Source organism: Tigriopus californicus, chromosome 2, assembly GCF_007210705.1.
Source record: "Tigriopus californicus strain San Diego chromosome 2, Tcal_SD_v2.1, whole genome shotgun sequence".
Lineage (NCBI taxonomy): Eukaryota > Metazoa > Arthropoda > Copepoda > Harpacticoida > Harpacticidae > Tigriopus > Tigriopus californicus.
This window is the reverse complement of record NC_081441.1, coordinates 12,935,075-12,951,337: the sequence shown is the minus strand read 5'-3', so window position 1 is coordinate 12,951,337 and position 16,263 is coordinate 12,935,075. Positions and strand designations below refer to the sequence as shown.

General features: G+C 42.3%; 2 protein-coding genes across 3 annotated transcripts in view; both read right to left on the bottom strand.

The window, feature by feature from the left end:
- Positions 1–266: 266 nt before the first annotated feature.
- LOC131893661 (mRNA-decapping enzyme 1-like) lies at positions 267–4,675 on the bottom strand. Its single transcript, XM_059243764.1, has 7 exons — positions 4,430–4,675; positions 3,129–3,326; positions 2,864–3,057; positions 2,382–2,793; positions 1,813–2,178; positions 1,426–1,602; positions 267–692 (listed from the first exon to the last, which is right to left on the bottom strand). Exons 1-7 carry the CDS (start codon positions 4,535–4,537, stop codon positions 603–605), a joined length of 1,545 nt encoding a protein of 514 aa, XP_059099747.1. The 5' UTR covers positions 4,538–4,675; the 3' UTR covers positions 267–602.
- Positions 4,676–6,066: 1,391 nt separating this feature from the next.
- Positions 6,067–16,263, bottom strand: part of LOC131893662 (NAD(+) hydrolase sarm1-like) — a 29,127-nt gene continuing 18,930 nt past the window's right edge. For both annotated transcript variants that reach the window (XM_059243767.1, XM_059243765.1), the window contains 3 exons: positions 13,182–13,449; positions 12,301–12,420; positions 6,067–7,236 (listed from right to left, as the gene is read on the bottom strand). In XM_059243767.1, coding sequence (XP_059099750.1) covers positions 6,151–7,236; positions 12,301–12,420; positions 13,182–13,449 — 1,474 coding nt within the window. In that variant the 3' untranslated portion in view covers positions 6,067–6,150. The remainder of the gene's footprint in view (positions 7,237–12,300; positions 12,421–13,181; positions 13,450–16,263) is intronic.

Genomic DNA, 16,263 nt, shown 5'->3' with positions numbered 1-16,263 from the left:
CTTTGCGCGTATTGTTGCTAGTGACCAGCCAACCTTCATTGCCAAGTGCTTTGGAATGGCCCGGAAGACCGTCTACCATATAAAAAAGTTGTACCTAGTTCGGACAGATCGAGGCCTTCCTGAATTCTTGGACCTCTTTTTGAACCCTCCAGACTCACTGTACAGTTACCATGCTTGCTTCGGAGCCAGTTTTGTCCTTGGGTGACTCAGTATTAAGCCGATGGAAATGGAGACTGGAGTGGAGTGGTTTGATACACAACAAGCAATTAAAGGAAGAGGGTCTATTTTTATTCCAGTACTAAATCAGTTTATAGTATTGGGAAACAACCAAAAACATCCGCCAATGTGCGGCTTCTAGTGACCATTTTCTATTCGACCGTCCATTATTCATATTGTGTTCTGCAATAATTATAATACTTATAGATCTTCTGAATTGAGACTCATTGGTGCGGCTTTGTTTGTTGGTGTGGCTGTGGTTCTTCTTGCTTGTTTTTATTTTTCGTTTACCATCAAAGTCCAAGATGTAAGAGATTACGACGTTAAGAAGAAGAAGAAGAAAAGTAAGAGAGATAAGAGAGAGAGCCTTTCCTTGCTTGTGTTCCTCAATGAAGCTTGGTATTCAGACTTTCCACATAAGCCTGATGAAGTTTACCAATGAAACTGGGGTCAGAGTTCAAAAGGTGTTCGAACGCCTGAAAAGAAAAACCAAACAATATTTCAAAGGTATTTTAGTGTTCACTATGATGCAGGTACGACCGAGAGAAGCGAAGGGAGGGGCAACACTATTCATCGTTGTTAAACCTTAAGACACGTAAATAATAGACCCGGAGGTGGATTCTAGCACCATATTGGTAAAAAAACAAGATGTTTTCAGGCCAAAACCCCAAACCCCTGAATCATGATGGCGAGAGCTTTGCTACATTTGCTAAAAGGCTTCTCTCAAATAGTTTGCAATACAACACATGCCTTTCTTGGCTGTGGAAAGATGCAGACACCTCCAAATTCAGTCACATTTATAAAGTATCGTTTCATCATTGTCGCTAAGGTTCAAAGTAATAAAGCGATATTCCAATTACGAACGAAAAGAGTATGAAAAACAACTCAATGTTAAGAGGTATGTTGAAAAATAACATGGCAAATGATTCAAAACTAGACAAATTTAACACCTCGTGGTATTCATTTTTTCAAGGTCTATAGGACAATTTTGGGGTTATTTCACTTACCACTTGCGTGAGTCTATTTTCATTCTAGTTATAGTCCGAGCGCCTAATTCCGAGGCAAGGCCTCTAAAAGTTCGACGCCTTAGACCAACTTCACAACCTTTCTTCACCTTTGATATACATTTTCTAATCCTCACCAGGTCATGACAACCACTAAAACCTATCAACAATGGAAATGACAGTCTCGAATCGGTCCGAACTTTACCTGCATCAGTTGCTCTTTGGTGAGGGGAGTGATATCACTGCGACCTTGTTTTGTATGTCCATTGGGCATCGTAGATGACATCGTCGAGGGTGGACCGTTGAGTTTCCCAATCCCACTCAGATTGGGACTCGCTCCATTATTGTCATACGTATCCAATGGCTCGTCCTTAATCAAAGACTGAAAGAAATCACAATTAAATCCTGAATTTGAGCTACCTAACGGAATCACTTGGTCCAAATAACGACCATCTGCTGTGCTAGGAAACATGCATCAAACGTAACTGCATATTGAGGTGCAGCTAGTCAATCCACAGCCGACCTGTATCGAAGCTTCCTCAAAACACGCTTCGAAATCAGTGAGAAATCGTATATTCAAAGGCTGTATTACCCGATGGGGAGCAATCAGTGGTGTCGAAGACTCATTGGACGCTTTGGGTGCGACCAAATCGAATGGGCTGATCAGTTTCAGTTCCTGGGGCTCTTGTTTAATTTTGGGTGTGCCCTGGCCAAACATGGGTGCATTCACTTGCGAGATGGGTGGGTCCTGAGGCGTTCCACTCACTGCTGCTGCGTAAGATGCAGAGTTAAGGGAAAGCTTTTGACCCAAGATCGATTCGATGTCATCGGCCTTCATCGCATCCACCGGAAGTGGCGGCATCCGTTGCAGATTTGGACTCTGGCTTTGAATCCGTTGATCGTGCTCAAGAGCCTCAAGGGAATGCACTCCGGCATTGGACATGAGGCGCTGAAGTATCTAAAGGAAAATTCACACGAGGTTCAGTGACTCCATATTGAAATCTTTGCCATGCCTGGCGCAACTGACGAATGCACAAATTGCAAACCCAGGCAACATGGAGGTTTTTTTTTTCTTCAATCCGCAACTTCACCCGCGATTGTCTTCTGTCGAGGAAGCTTTTCCTCTCGTCAATTAACCATTGAATAGTAAACAGGACTTACTTGTTTCCCATCCGTTTCCGGTGGAATGGACCCCGCTCCCAAAACACTGGGTTGGAAGTTTCCCTCTGATATCAGAGGCATTCCCGGTGGCATCATAGGCATCATGATGGGCGGCCTCATCATCATAGGTCCATGAGGTCCCAAGGGTGCCCTAGGGTCGGGCATCATGGCCACAGGTTGCTGATGCTGAGGGGGTGGTCCACATAAAGGACTCTGATTGGCCTGAGCAAAAAATGCCGCCACGTTTCCCTCCTCCACCAGACCTGAGGGGGCCATAACACCCCCATTGGCCGAATTAGAGAGCATTCTCAGCAAGTTATTGCCGCCATTCTCGTTGTCGATCGCGGGTTTGACCTTGTCCGCCGTCTTTGGGGTTTTTAAATTCACCTTGGCCTTGGACGCCTTGGCCTCACTAAAATGAAATGAGTTAGGTCCAACTCAGCGCCCTTTATTGTTCGTGAGTCGCCATGAAATGCTCTTACTTGGCCGATACCGCAACTCCGCCGGATTGAGAGGAGGCTTTGCTCAGCAAAGAGGCTAAATCTTTGGGCGGATGCTCGGCCCGTTGATTTTGCAATGCGGCTTCCTCGGTGAGTTTGATGAGTGACTCAACTTTGGCTGAGATCATTTTGCACTCTTCTTCTTTGTAGAACCAAATGCCTCGAATTTCTTCATCCTGCTCGTGTCATTGAAATGTTGAAATTTCAAGGGTAGTATTACATTGGCTTGTCTGGAGCCTGGTCTTACCTTCGTTTTGTACAACATGAACGGTGGTTTGGATTGGAATTCCAGGCCTTTGCTGATGGGTTCGATCAAGCTCTTTTGATTGAGTCTGTTCAGAATGATGAATCCATATTTGGGTTCGCACACCCGTTCATACACGAACAAAGGACCTTCCGTATCGCCTTTTTCCCAATTACCATCCTTATGGTAGTACAAAAATACCTACAACGGCAAATCATTCCAATGAAACAACTCGACTCATTCAGCCTTGAACCAGTTTTTGTTAAATGCATACATTTATGCTCTTATTAATGTGAAAAATCTGCCCAATGCCACAAGCTCCTTCCTGATACTATGGCCCAAAATGCTTTCATCGGAATTTCCGAACATATTATAACAATCGATATCGGCGCGCTTAAAATAAGTACATAACTAATGACCATAAACAGGCAAGAAGACATTTGCCAATTGATCTAGAATTTAATCCTACAATTCAGAAATATCATCATACTTTATCCTCGCTCCTTTTTCTCCACCGAAAACTTGTTTGTCCTACATCTCTAGAACTATGATGAACAAGTATGCAAGAATCTACCAACGCGGACTTTAGGCCCAAAAAGGTATCATTTGGAAAGTAGCTTTTCTAAAACTCTTTTTTAAGGAGGTCTGGTTTTGCTTCAGGGCATGGACAAAAATGCTGAAAATGTCAAACAACTCCATACGAATTTGCCAACTTATATAGTTGTTAGTTACCCTTTGCAAATAGGTTTACATTCTGACTGAGGGTACAAACATTCTTAACTTTTGAGAGTATTTGGTTGCAATTCAACCATTTTCAGTTACTGTGTGAATTAATTTAACTAGCACAAACGCTATGGTAGCATAAGCTTGCTCAGCAATTTGTCATTGGTCTGATGGATCCCACGAGTTTTGACGATTCCCTTTAAATCTCCCCAAAGTTCCGTCAACTGGTTTCATTTATAAATTTCAATTTTCTGTCTTCTTTGATTTCCATTTGTGTTGCTTTGCCAACACATTTGCCATTTTTAGATAGTCGTTTTTTAACATTCATTGACCATTGTTACGGCTCGACAGACTTTTCATATCTTCTCCTAATACCTTTCGAACACTAAAGAGCTCAGAGTAATATCGCGCCAATTCAAGAATAATAGGCCATCTCTCATCTTTTGCCGCTAAACAGCGTCAAAATCAGCTTGATCCGACTCTAAGCCTCAATCCTAGCCTGGCATCACCATGAATGGCGGCCAACCCGTCCCATAAGACTGGATCAGGGCGGTCTCGGTGTCGGTCTCGCGTTTCCTTACATGTTTGGCTTGACAGACGATGCTCTGGACATAAGGATCGACGCGTGTGAGGGTGGCCAAGTTCATTCGAGTCTCGGAGGCCGACGAGCGGGTCAAGGCATGAGCCATGGTCACAAGGGGCACCACGAGGACGTCGAGGATGAGGGTTTGGTGGGTGAGGGCGCGGATGGGATGGATGGGATGGCTGGCACTTAATCACGGTTGTTTCACTTGAATCACTCCTCGGTGGGCTTCGGGATAGAGGGTCAGATTCGGAGAGGGAAAGAGTCAGATATGTCAAAGGTTTTTAATCCACATTGTGAGACTAAAAATGAGTTTGACTTGGGTTGGTTTAAACAGCGTGTAAGTTTTAAGCTGAAATTGTGATAGAGTATGCAAAGCGATGGCAATCTCTGTATCTGGCCCATCTTGGGCATTCAGAGTTATAGTCAACTTGATTATTATACCAAAAGTGCGCAAGTTGGGGAACTAGTGACATTTCAAACTTGATTTTGTCAACCAAATGCTCTAATATGACCATCATTGAGACATGTTGTATACGAATTGGGTTTAAGTTCATGAAAACCCAAACCAGCAATAAATTCTTGAAACGGCATCAGTTAGTTCAAATATTGATCATACTAGTCTGAATAGCCCAAGAATTTTTCTTTTACCCGTTAAATCGGCAATAATGACAAAAGATTATTTCAAATCGCTCAATTGGCAAGCCTGATTTGCACCACTTTGCATCCAGCTTTGTTGTTAGGCTAGTAGCGTGACCATTAGTAGAAATGATATTTATTTCGTGCCATAACTTATCCACAACAAATTTGAATTGATATGCCATTCAAATTCTTGACAAGTAGGCGCATAATATACCAGTCGATGTCCTATGTACCAGGCTCGACTACAACATTTTCTCTATTGTTGGGACCATCTTTTCGTCACCCTGCTCAAAGTCTCTCAGCCAGCTTGGATATTTAGGCTAAATTGGCTGAACTCTGTTGAATGCCGGGTAAACCAATTTAAATGAGAGCGCAAAAGTACAGCACCGGCTTTTAAATTGTACATCATCCTTTGGGTTACCAGTTTGGGCAACAATATCTTGCCTTTTTCAAAGGTTGCATGTCGATGCCATTTCTGTTACGAACAACAAACAACGAACAAGTGTTCCTCATTCCTGCACATAAAGTGCAATGCTATCTGTAAATTACAGAACTCTTTTTGTCATTTCCAATTTCTGAAGCTTCTTCCGAAATCTAAAGAGCTGAAATTTGGCTGCTGACATTGACATCTGACCAAATACTGTATGACTCATTTTAGGTAGATCATTCTAGAAGAGGAGCCAAAATGGAAGTGTTTACTAGACAAAATACTACACGAGGTCCAAAATTTTGAGACCCATTTTTGAGAAAAGCATCCATTAAAAGTGCGCTTATTTCGCATTTAAAGTCAGATTGAGCTCTTTTAAGAGCCGCCTTCTGTTAGCGGACATGTTGCCGCCGGTCCCCCACGTAATCACTGACGTACTATTTCAGAGAAATAGTTGGCAACAAAGTTGCTTCCTCGACAGCTATTGAGAAATCGACTTTAACGTACTGAACAGACGTACCTTACTTACTACATAAACAAACCTAAGCAAAGAAACGTACAACAGGTGTGGTTAAAGTCTGTGTTTTTAATTCTATAAAATAACAGCACATTTAACTATAAATGACAATTACTTTGTTACATTTAACAAACTAAAATGCTGATGCAGCTGATCCAATGGCCGAGTCTATGCTGATCGTTCGGCATCTCTCCTTTTTGAAGTTCAACGGTGTGTACACTTGAGCGGTGGGCGTAGATCGACCCGAATCTCCACGGGATCGGGTGGTTGACCGGGTCATACTCCTGGGATCGGCCTTTAAGAAGGATTCACCACGGATAAATCGCTCCAACTTGTCAATGCAAGCCTCTTGATAGTCGTGGATCCAACGGACTCCGTTGAAGTAGCACAGGGCCCTCATATTCTCGGGAAGTTCCTCTGTGTCTGGAAACTGGAAATCTTGGAGCACGGGGATGATATTGCAACCGCTTTTGATGGCTGTCACGATCTCGCGATGGAGATAGCTTTTCATGTCGAGATCACCGATGCAATCGTCCAGGGCATTGGGTGTGAGAATCAGGACAAAGTTCCTGGCCTCGCGCACGTAGTTGAGGACATTTTCGTGATTGGAACTCACGGAATTTTGAGCGTCCGAGTACACGGAGAAGCCTCTAAGTTGGAGCTGCATCTTGACCAGAGAGGCCAATTCGGCAGCTCCGTGTTGCTTTGGGTAGCTTACGAACACGTCGACTTGGTCGGTTTGGAAACTGGACGAATGTGGAGAGCTTGATGATGTGTTGGAGCACTCTTCTTCCTCGGATTGACGGTCCAAGATAGCCTCGATAATCTTTCGCTTGTGAATGGCACTGCTCACTCCAGCTTCTTGGAGCATGTCGTTCAGATCAACTTCATTCAGACGGAGCAACAGCTCAAGGGTGAGGTCGTTCTTGAGGAACGCATAGGTGTAACATTTATAATCGGGGCCCACATTGTGAGCAAGGAAGTGGGCAATGTTCCCGCGATCCATGCACGAGTAGTCGGCATTCTTCTTCAAAGAGTTCAATTCCCGGAGGAATCTCTTTCGGTGGATACCGTTCATGATTTCCAAGTCTTGTTGTAGATTTTTGTCGTCAATTTGGAGGAGCAAGTCTCCATCCACACCGGCTTCAATGAACGGTTGGGCATTGAATCCGATACGTTTGACCCATGAGGCGACATCTTCGACGGACCAAAGAGGAACCTGGAAGAAGAGAACACCAATTGTGAGTGATTCCATGTTGCAATTATCATCAGGTGGGGAGGTAAGAAAAATCTAGTTCTAGCCAAAGTAGTTACTATCTTCTTTTGTGCTCTTCGCATGGTGTAAGTAGTCAAGCTTTTGACCTTCTTTGCATCATATCAAGTCAATTATTTGATAGCGTGGAACTTACGTTGTCCATTATATTTAAGCTTTGTTTGATGAAGTTGTGGGGCACTTCACTAGAAACCGTTACTGTTGGAATATCCACTGGCACAGTCATAGCTCTTAAGCTGTTTTCCGGTTCAATAACTTTTAGTTGTTGTTTTGAGGAGTTAAATAACTTTTCTCCTGACAGGCCGCCGTTGATACACATGCGTCTGTCTTGCTTGAAGTGTCGTGTCAGACTGAACGAACTGCTGAACGTTGTCTCGTATTGAAGGACCCCAGAAATCCTGCATTGCATTTCAATGCGGACCCTCGGTCCACACTTCAAAGAATTCCGGGAAAAAAGTACCCCTCGAGGGTCGGCAAACCTCTCCTACTATCTCTGCACCGCGACTCTTCTCCGGGCCCCCGATCCTCTCATTCAGCAAGGGAAGTACGTCCTGGACGACTTTACAACGAGACTCGGCCCGTTCAGACAAGAATGAACATGTTTCCCCGGCATTCATCGGCCTTTACCACAATTCCTCTACCTTGAAAGACCGTGGCCTCTCTTTACGCCATATTGCGTCAAATCATGTCCAAAAGTTGTTCAACGTGAAACTCCATTGAATAGAGAGCACGAGACGTCATAGCACAGCATGACAAGAACACGAACACGTTCACGTTTACCCATGTACTCACATATCTTGCATCAGACATTCATTCGATCCATACAGAACACTCAAGAGTTCATTCAAAACCGCCCATCTTGACCCATTTCCGACATTGAGGTTCAAGAGAGGTGACGCAATGGGGGTAGAACATGTGTCCTAGTATGACGAAATTCGAATAGCCAACGTGGCTTAATGCACCGGGTTGACCGGGTTACTTCAAAATGTGCAAGTACTCTATCAACGGTGGTTCCCCCGGAGTGGGGGAGAAAATTCCTCTTTCCCATTCTATTCCATATTTGGTCATGTGGCGGCTCAAAGAGGCAGAGCACGTCCAACGACCGTTGCCAGACACCCGAGTCAAGAAGACCGTGTCAACGTTGAGTTCCTAGAGTACGTTCAGTCTCATACTTGAAGGGCGCGCGTTTAGGAATCCGATGTATTTTCATAGAGTATGTTTGACTTCAAAACAACAAATATGCCAATGAGTTCAAACGGGTCTCGGGGGAGCACTCGGAAAATACACTATTATACAGGTCGCTTCTTCCAAGTCAACAGCACTCCAGTTTATGCAGTGTTCCAAAGCTCACAATCACGTACAACTTGGGTATCTGCGTTGTCGCGTTTAAACATGTTTCAAAACCCTTGATGGTCAAGAGCGAAGAGAGACTACTGGAAAGACGGAACTACAAAATCATCAAGGGCAAAGTGAACACTTATTTCATGATGCAACAACAACCTACATGTGCCCAAATCTCACGGCAATAACTGCAATCGTCCCAATCCAGCTCCAAAAAGAGAGCCTATGATGATTCGACCTCAATTGGAATTCGTAACTAGGGGGATGTCTCTACTTTCATGAGTCACTCGAAGGAAGAAACTTTGCCTGGTAGTTGGCAACAACTTTCGGGGGTTTCATTGAGGGTTCAACTACCTTTATGATTCACAAACTATCCACCCTCATCCTTATGACTCACTTGGATCCTCACTTCTATTTGATCCTCCGTTTCGCTTCAGAGGCCCTATTCAACATATATGTTGTTGAAAACTTCACAAGTGTGAGTACTGATCAGAGTTGATCGGAATGTGAGGAATGTCCCCACATGTGCGGCATGCCTGTTTACAAAAATTCCAGGCCAGGGGTATTTCCTCTTCATGATCTGGGGAAATACCTGAACACAATTGGCTTATCAGTAGAGGTAAGTTTTCTATTCAAAGAGGAAATGTGATTCGAATAAAGGGGAGATTCCATCTGCATTCCACAAAACAAACTCTCCTTTTCACTTGTCTAGTCAACAAACTTGAACACTTCTCTAGTCAGGATCAAGCGTCATAAAATGACTGAGTAATGAAACTGCTTAGAATTAATCCACCCGATTAGGAGTGCAGAAAGCTGGGCAGCCCAAACTTTATTAGGAGGGGGTTACTTCATGAAAATATATTTTGGTCACATTCATGAATTTTGAAGACAAATCCCAAGTTTCCTAGATTTCGAGTAGGTAAGCAAACATCGAGGGTATGCACTCCAGATGAATGCATTAGAATGAGAATGAGTTTTCTCTCTAAGTATGAATAATTGACAAGATTAAGAAGCCGAATAAGTTTGACGTACATCAGTTTTGATTCATGGGAATACGCTGGCAATGACACTGATTAACACATGAAAATGGAGTATGAATAATACGATCAAGCCGACGTTTTCTTCGTTATTTTTTGAAAAAGAGCATTGGACTTAGAATGGGACCTTGCAGCACTCCATGAAACCAAAACATGATTGCTCACCTAGCTGTATCTAGTTTTGATCTAAACAGAACAAGTTTTTCCGAATTCAGTTCATCAATTGTACTTTTCGGAATCCCTTGAACTGGGCGAAATAACAAAAAACAAAAACATGTATAGCTGAATGAATGAACTTGATTTCAGTAGAGACAAGCGCCTTGAGGACTTTTTAAGCCCGTTTAAATCAAAACGAGGGGGTTCGTCACTGACGTCATAGCCAAGTAAGCCTGTGTTATCAAGACTAACACCTATGTATGGTGAGTACTCACTGAATCGGTACTCAGGGCTGGGGGCAATTCGGAGTGCAGTAAACCTGGCCCTAAATAGAACAAACTGATTGAGGCCCCACTTGGACATCCTGTTGATGGGAGGGGTATTTTGCCCGGTAGTGCCAAATACCAACGAGGTATGGTGTGTACTTAACGCAGGATGAGTAAAGTCATGAGAACGATAGTTAAGGTCATTTGGTTCCGCTCACAATGATCAGATCCGGCTTTGCAACATATGCAATGCCAGATCATTCGTTGCCGGCGGTGCTCTTCAAAGAAAACTATTTTTGAAATTTCTAATGTTCAGACACGTTTTGATGTGTCGATAGTAAATAGCTCTTAAATCTTCCAGGCATTCAGGGTTTTTACGAAGCGGGATGTGTTTAATAAAATCATCTGATTTGCTCGAAGCATAACATCGTGGCATTGTGTGGTGTTTAGGTCGAATGCAATCCTAAGATGTTAACACTGATCCTTTAATTCAAAAAACAACATTTCAAATGTACTCAAAACAGGTTATTTACTTCTGTCGTGGTCTAAGTACGTATTGATACTTCAAAAAGAATGTACAATGTGCTAAAAGATGTTTTTATGAGTTTCAAAGCTCGTACAATGAAATGGCACGATGAAATAACGAATGGGACCTGTACTTAAAAAACATGTCATGAAATAAATATAAATCAAATTAGAGAAATATGAAGAACCACCAAAGAAAAAAACTCACAACCATGAAGCATTTAAAATTCAATAGAGTCCACAAAATGACGGAAGAGAAATTATCTTACGTAACTGTATTATTGAGGTATGAATAAAGTGAATGAACAAAAGTCCCACAGGAAGTTATTGCTAAGTCTTTACATAATGTACTTTGGTACATTCAGCAAATGCTAACAAAACAATAGTACCCTAGCATCAGGTGGCGACTTCTCGTGAAAGAATGTCTCTTTTAGGGATGAGCAAACGGAGCTCAACTTCCAGTCAGGTTTGCTTAGAGCATAGCTTTATTTGGAATTAATAGGGAAGCCTAAACAGGACCATGTCTTGATTGCATTATCAGTACCATTCACCTAATGTTAAGACTGCAAAAAAGGCGTTTCTTACCTCCAATCTCGGAAGCACCCGTTGTTTACGGGCTAAGATGTTGCTAACCTCCAGATCACATGGATCGACACTTTCTTCGGTTTCGTCAAACACTGAGAGAACACTCATCATGGGCATTATAGGCCTCTTTGAATGGTTAGGTCTCATCTCGAGGACTGGCTTGGTCAAATCTCGGGACACAATCAAGTAAAGTTGTTTCAATGGTGACACTTTGGGAGCAAATGAAAACCTGAACTTGGAATCCACTCCTCTCAATTCTGAACATGCATGCAGCGCATCCCATTTAGTTACTTCATAGAAACAACGTTGGCAAGGCGGCCTTGTCTGTTCCTTAGAATGAGCACAGGTGCTCAAGAATGAACTTGGCAAAGGTCGAAGTCTACGGGGAAAATTTTCTCAATTCCACACAACAGCTCTTTGCGCGTCCCAAAACAAATTCTTGTTTAGTGACTGAATGGGTCCAAAATCAGCTCGATCTACCCAATCAAAAAGACACGTTCCCAGAATACAGAGTTGGAATTTAACATACGTAAATACATTCCTTAGATTTGACTAAACATTCCTTGGCGCCGATCAACAAGTCCTTAAGTCGTCCTGAAAATATCGGGGCTGTTGATACTTGTGACTCATGGTATTTTTACCCCGGGGTTACTAGCATCAACATGAAAGAGAAGCATGATCCACTTCTTTCCTCCTTGCCTGTAACGGAACACATTTCCTGGCCACGAGCCTGTGAATTAGGGGACATAATTTTACTACCGAGAAGTGCTTCCACTAGAACTCCCAGGCAACTTGACAGAGAACATTGGGATAATCCCGCCGAAAACCCAAGTCCGAAGTACAGAGTTGTGCACAATGTTCTTGAATTGTTTTTTTTAGACAATCATAGCTTTGTTTATTACAACTTCGTGAGTGTATGACTAATCTTTAAATCCTTTGCCAGATTAAATTGATATAGAACTTTACAAGCACCATTAGCTATTTTTAGACTAGTATTCGCCGTGTCTAAAAGTCGGCTTACATCAACTCATCGAGTTGTGTTTGCCTCTTAATGAAATTTTAGACCACCACAAAAATCAGCGATTTTGAAATTCACTTACCTGTCTCGTCAAGTATTTGCTTGGCTTTCTTTTGTATATCCCAATTGAATCAGGGTTAAGGTTGTTTTCCACCACCTTTAGAGTATCTCTTGAACTAGAGAGTTCATCAGACATGCTTTGCTGAAATAAATTGAAGATGGGTTTTGGTATGACTAATTTTGAATCTTCAGGCCAAGAAGAGGACAAAATCTACCAATGCGGGATACTGAGGAATGCAAACGCATTTTAATGACTCTTCAAATGACGCTGTTAATTCATGACGTGTTTCATGTCCCCTATCATGGTATGACAAATAGGTTCATGGACATATTCTAATTTCGGAGCAACAGTAATCGGGTTATGACTGTATTGCATTGAAGATGCCATTTCAGTGTCATCTAATGAATTAATCAATTAATACATTCATTATCAAGAGCAAATTCTACAGTATGGCTCGTGACACATGTATTTTCATTTTTATTTTGTAAGCCCGTGGGGATTTTTTTGTTGAGTAATTTATGATCCATATTGTTTTAAAGGGAACAAGGCAGTGACCCGATGTTCTCGACGTGGGTTTTATGGTAGTAAGGAACGAACGAAGGTATCAATTTTTCATTTGAAAATCCTTGACTAGAAATTAGGCATGTAATTTGTACGTCCAATATTCTTCAGGAGACTTTTAAAATAAAGTAAAAAAACAATCCCTCCATGGCCAATAAGCTTGCTCCTCAAAGAAGACCTCAGTCAATTTGTATGTTCAATCAAAATAAGACAATCGCTAGATGCTGATCAAGGGTCTAGTCAAATCAATGCTTACTCAGAAAACCTGAACGTGCCTTTCAGCATTAATTTCCCCGGATACGACAGATATACGGACATTCCGGTGATCGAAAATAACTTACTTGGTACACTTCCTCTTGTTTTACTTGACCTTCATCAGTCTGAGGGTGTTCGCCGAATCCATTAGGAATAGTAAGCGGGGATAAATCCCGAGACACGCCTATTTTTCGGCTACTTCCGCTCCGATGTTTCCTCCGACGTCGTTGCTCGGATTCCAACATGAGCATCACTTTTTCCATTGAGGCACGATTGAGCTGTTGATTTGAAGTATGACTAGACTCATCATTGGACAATGCATGTCGCAAGACCCTCACATATCGGTCCATGAGGCTGGAAGAGGACTTTTTTTGTTGGAAGGTTGGATCAAGTTTTATCTAATTATCAACATTTTCCCTTTCCCGCTCTTTTGATCCAAATGCCATTTGCCACCCTGAGTCGTCTTTGCCTTGTTAACTCGTCTAGGAAAGCCTGTTAACTGAACAACACTATTTGGCGCTCAAACCCAATTCTTGTGCAAGGCAAAAAGGGGTTTGGATATTGTGCAAGATGGAACCAGTGATCAAGCTATTTCTGGTTCAGGTAAGGAACCAGAATCATCCAGTGTTTATCTGTCATCCGACATTTCTTCCTCACGCTCAGAGAACTTCCCAGTTACATATCATAATCCTTTTAACAGACACATGACACGAGATATCTTTAGTCCGGCATAGTTCTCCAATGGGACCGATATATTAAGGTTTATCAATATGGGACAAAAAAGGATTAAAGCCCTTGATCAAAATGCAGCATCTCACTCGAAAACCATTTAAGTTTTTGGGTAAAAGCGCAAAATGAAGGAGTTCAATGACTTTGAAGATATTGATATTGAGAATTGTTGACAACTGACTGAATCGTTGTTTCTCGACGAGGTATTCTTTTGTCATGTGTTTCAATCGTGCAAGGACAAAGTAGTTCAGTTATTGACTCTCCAATTCCATCGCTTCATTTCTATTTTTACTCACAAAAACAAATTTCCTGCGGACATTTTTTGCACTATTTTCGCATTCCTATTTAAATATGTTATTCGCTGAGTCACCTGGTTGCCGTTCACCATATTTCTTTCTTTTTTCCTTTAACCTTGTGAGCAAGTTTTAATCAGCTTCATCACTAGAGCTCTGTAATTTTAGCATTTCTTATTTACTGTTAATGCAATGTTCTATTGGACCCGTCACTTGCAATTGAAATTCCAAAAGAGGCGCTTTCCGGATAGAAACAAAGTTATCTTTTCAAAGGTTGCGTTAGTACAAAAATACAATTTGCGTTCTTAGTTTCAGGGGTGCAGACTTACTTAACTTGAACATGTTGTTATTTAGAATTGCGAAAATAATAATAAAAAATCGTAATGTCTTAAATTTTCAAGTGTATTTCGGAAAGCTTAGCTTTTCAAATGACTAACTGCAGTAACGCAAGAAAATCTTTGCTCAAAAGTATATAGGCTAAAACTTAAAGTAAGAACGAAAATGCTTCCCCCATTTTTAGAGAAACAGAAAGCTGCACCATTGACGATGAATATTCAAATCAGGCTAGGAACCTTCAAAATGGGATGGTAGCTTTGACTTCATGTAAATATGTGATCGGCGCAAATCTGTCTCTGTCCCGATCAATGGAGTGGAAGCAAGTCAATGATTGCCAAATATTCATATGATATCCTTCACAAGGAGCCATGGAAGAGCTATGGAAGGGAACTCAACATATACGCCATGGAATCGTAGGCCAAACCATAAATTCATCTCCCAGCAATGCGCCTAACTTTTATACCGTCCAATAATGCGATAGCGACCAACTGCATAAAATTTGCAATAGCACATCTAAGAGGCTGAAAGCCTCATCTTTCATCCGATCTACTGCTTGCCTTCGGCATCTGTGTTCGCGAAATTTCATGTCTATGTGCGAATTTCGCGGCAACCCTGACAGAACCCTTGTTCAGCGCCCAGCGTCCCAGACCCAGTCTACATGATTGAGGGGGCAAGTGGCCCAGGGTTCTGCGCCGCTGAATCCAGTTATTGATTGGTTGTGGGTCCACAGCACCAAGATGGATCCTGGGGAGGAGGATGTTCAACCGTTGTCAGTGATGGAACCGGATCCTTCGAACCCCAAGCTTCCGAGCAAAGTGATGTTCGAAGGTCTCTTGGAATTCTACCGCCAATCGCGGTTTTGTGACATTCAGATCTTTTGTGAAAACTTCAGTGATCCCATCAGGTGTCATAAGTTGATTCTGAGCTCGTTTGGGAGCTTTTTCCGAACGATATTGACCGATGATTGTGAGCTCATTCATCTGCCCGATTTCCGACGATGTCAGGTCTTAGAGTTTTTGGATAATTTGTATGCCTTGTTTGGCAATGAGTCGCCAAGCTTGGACAAATGTGATGCGGAGCTGGTTGAGTTCTTTGGAATCTCATTGGGAGGAATCAAGGCTTGTGGTGTGGAGTTTGATGTTAAGGTCGAGCCGAGGCAAGTTATTGACTCTGACGAAGAGCCGTTGAGTGGCTATGCTAATAAGAGGACAAGCAAGCGGCGAAAAAATGCAGTAGACATCTCAACTACCAAGAAACCAAAGCGTGCCAAAAAGTCTAAAAGTGCTTTACAGATAATTGATAAGAATGGAAGAGCTGAAGAGTTGAATGCTTCTGTTATGAATGATTTGTTCCCCGAAGAAGAGTTTGAGCCGGAAGATGAGGATGCTGATTGGGAACCCAAGAAGAAAACGTCGACTAGCAAATTGAAGAAAGAAGAAGAATCTGATGTGAATGACGACGATTATGATGAGTTTGATGACGAATTTGATGCTCTCGATGATGCTCCTGATGATTACGGCGATAGCGAGAATGGGGGCTCCGACAAGAAAATCGGCCGGTGCGGAAACATTCCGTTGACTCCAGCTCAGGAGAAAGAAGCTAAACAATTAGAGCGGAATAGAGGATTTCTTCATAAAAATAGGAGCAAGAAGTTGGTTGACGTTGATGAGGTGAAGGCATGTATTCGTCAAAGCTCTGGTATGGTCAACATTAATCTTACTACCCCCAGTATTCGTGCCAATACCAGATACTCAAAAGTGGATGAGTTAACTACCTTAAAAGACTCCTTTCAAGTTCTAGTGGGTGTGAA